The 2500-nt window shown below is 50.3% G+C and overlaps 1 protein-coding gene across 1 annotated transcript in view; it reads right to left on the reverse strand.

Annotated features, from left to right (window-relative positions):
* Positions 1 to 139: 139 nt before the first annotated feature.
* LOC113819831 (uncharacterized) overlaps positions 140 to 2500 on the reverse strand; it is a 2854-nt gene continuing 493 nt past the window's right edge. The window contains exons 2-4 of the mRNA XM_027372033.2: positions 2115 to 2303; positions 1524 to 1687; positions 140 to 371 (exon numbers count right to left, since the gene is read on the reverse strand). Coding sequence (XP_027227834.2) covers positions 140 to 371; positions 1524 to 1687; positions 2115 to 2303 — 585 coding nt within the window. The remainder of the gene's footprint in view (positions 372 to 1523; positions 1688 to 2114; positions 2304 to 2500) is intronic.

Here is a 2500-nt window from a genome sequence, read left to right on the forward strand (position 1 = left end):
TTCTGGAGTTGAATGTGAGTCAGATTTGTCTTCTTTAGTTGAATGTAATTCAGATTTCATTTCTATACACGAACGACTACGGAGTACAAGAAAGACATATTTGACTTCAAAAGGATCTTGAAAATTCAATAGCATATCTTTATTGCAGTTCGTGACTCACCTTAACTTCATCCTGTACCTCTTGCACCCGTCTTTTGAGATCCCGAAATGACTGGGCGGGCGTGACAGCCGACAGGAATTGCTGGAATGCTGTGAGCTCCTGAAGACGCTCCTCTTCCTCCTCCTGCACCGTCTGTGCCTCCGCCAGCAGCCCTGAGAAATAGTCGATTCGGACCTCCTGCTCTGTCAGGTTCCGTCGCGCGTCCTCGCCTCTGTTGACGAGAGGTTAATGTTATAGATCCATCATGATATTGATGTTTTAGTTCACTGTTTATTTTTTTAGACTGGTCCCCCTCCTTTGCTTGTCTCTGTCTATGTCTGTATCAGTCCATTTCTCTCTCTCTCTCTTTCTCTCTCCCTCTCTCTCTCTCTCTGTCTATGCCTGTATCAGTCCATGTTTCTGTCTCTGTCTCTCTCCCTCTCTCTCTCTCTCTCTCTCTCTCTCTCTCTCTCTCTCTCTCTCTCTCTCTCTCTCTCTCTCTCTCTCTCTCTCTCTCTCTCTCTCTCCTCTCTCTCTCTCTCTCTCTCTCTCTCTCTCTCTCTCTCCTCATTTACCCCCCCCCCCTACTCCCTTCCTTCCTCATCCAATCCTTTTCGTCTTTCCACTCTCCTTCCTTCCTCCTATCTCTCTTTCCCTCTTTCTCACTCTCATCACCCTCCTCCTTATAGAAGAGGACACATATTACTACAGAAGAGACCAATCACGTGGCTTGGGACCAGAGACCAGAGAGGAGAAAGTGTACTCATGGCACGCACGCGGTGTGGGCCGGGTGGGGTTTCCTTATTGGTTTTCCTCCCAGCATAAGCATACCCAAGCCACGCTCTCTAAATATAGCTTGGGGCGTCCCCCAGGCTTATAAGAGGTCAGCAGAACTTGACCTCACCCTCATACCCTGCCTGTCGCGCCCTCACACTCTCCTTAGACATAAATATATATGTGCATCGGATCTCCGCTACCCTCTTCCCGGCGGCTGCCCTCTCTCAGGGCCAGGCCGTGGGTTCCCGCTCAGCACCGCCATCATACGTGATCCTTACATTCGTGTGTTATTAATAAAGTGTACAGCCACATCAGTGTATCACTACCGCCACCAGTAAATCATTCAATCCATATAGGAGGTTATCACCTCATATGCTCCTCCTCCTTCTCTTGCCTCCTCTCTCTCCTTCCCTCTAACCGCTCTCCCTTTCCCTCCTATCCCTCTATCTACCCTCTATCCCTCCTCCTCACCCCCTTTCTCCTCCTCCTCCTCCCTCTCGCCCTCCCTCCCTCTCCCAATCTCCCTCCATCCACCCTTCCTCCTCAACCTCCTCCCTCCCATCCCTCTTCTCCGCCCCGCCCCCCACCATCCTCTCCCCACTCTTACTTAGAAAGCGCATCGGAAACTTGTCTGTAGTGATGCTGAAGGAACTCCTGAAGGGCCGACTCGTGGAACATCAGTTGGGATTCGAGGTTGGCGTTGATGGCTCGCTCTCGATGCAGCTCCTTGTCCAGACGCCTGGACTCCACTTCGGCGACGCGAGCGAGGTGCTGTTGTAAGACGGTGAGTGAATATGGGTTTTTTGTTTGTATATTGTGTTGTTACACATTCATGTCTGTGTTTGTTTGTTTGTATGTGTGTGTGTGTGTGTGTGTGTGTGTGTGTGTGTGTGTGTGTGTGTGTGTGTGTGTGTGTGTGTGTGTGTGTGTGTGTGTGTGTGTGTGTGTGTGTCTGTCTGTCTGTCTATGTATCTGTCTATCTGTCTGTCTGTCTGTATGCATGTATGTATGTATGTCTGCCTGTATGTCTGTCTATCAATCTATCTATCTAATTGCCTGTTTCTCTATTCACTCATTTTTCTATCTAATCCGATTTATCTACCTTATTATGTCTATCCATCTCGTTTTAAATAAATATATCTTTTCCACTAAAACTTATTCCACTAGGGACCCCATTTTTTCAACGCAAGGATCCCACCTTATCCCTGGCGGTGGCGCGGGCGGTGAGGAGGTAGTCTCTGGCAGTGTGAGGCTGGGTCGCGGGGCCGCCCTTGCGTCGCCGAGGAGGACCTAGGTGTTCCTCGCGCCTCTCCGTCGCGGGGCCTCCCAGGTTGCCTCGCCGGACTTTTGACGCCTGGTGGGGAGGCCGCCCGCTCCTCGCTAGGTCCTGTGGTGGGGAATGGAGAAGGGGGAGTGGGGAGTGGGGGAAGTTGGAAGGGAGTGGTGGGGGATGGGGGGTGGGAATGATGTTGGTCTTGGTTTAATGATGACTTTAGGGTTACTGATTCTGTTACTTGTAAGTGCATATAAGTGCAAGGTCTGTGAAAGTACAGACCTTGCATACCAATTCACATACGAAAGTAA

Source organism: Penaeus vannamei, chromosome 32, assembly GCF_042767895.1.
Source record: "Penaeus vannamei isolate JL-2024 chromosome 32, ASM4276789v1, whole genome shotgun sequence".
In the NCBI taxonomy this organism is placed as follows: Eukaryota; Metazoa; Arthropoda; class Malacostraca; order Decapoda; family Penaeidae; genus Penaeus; species Penaeus vannamei.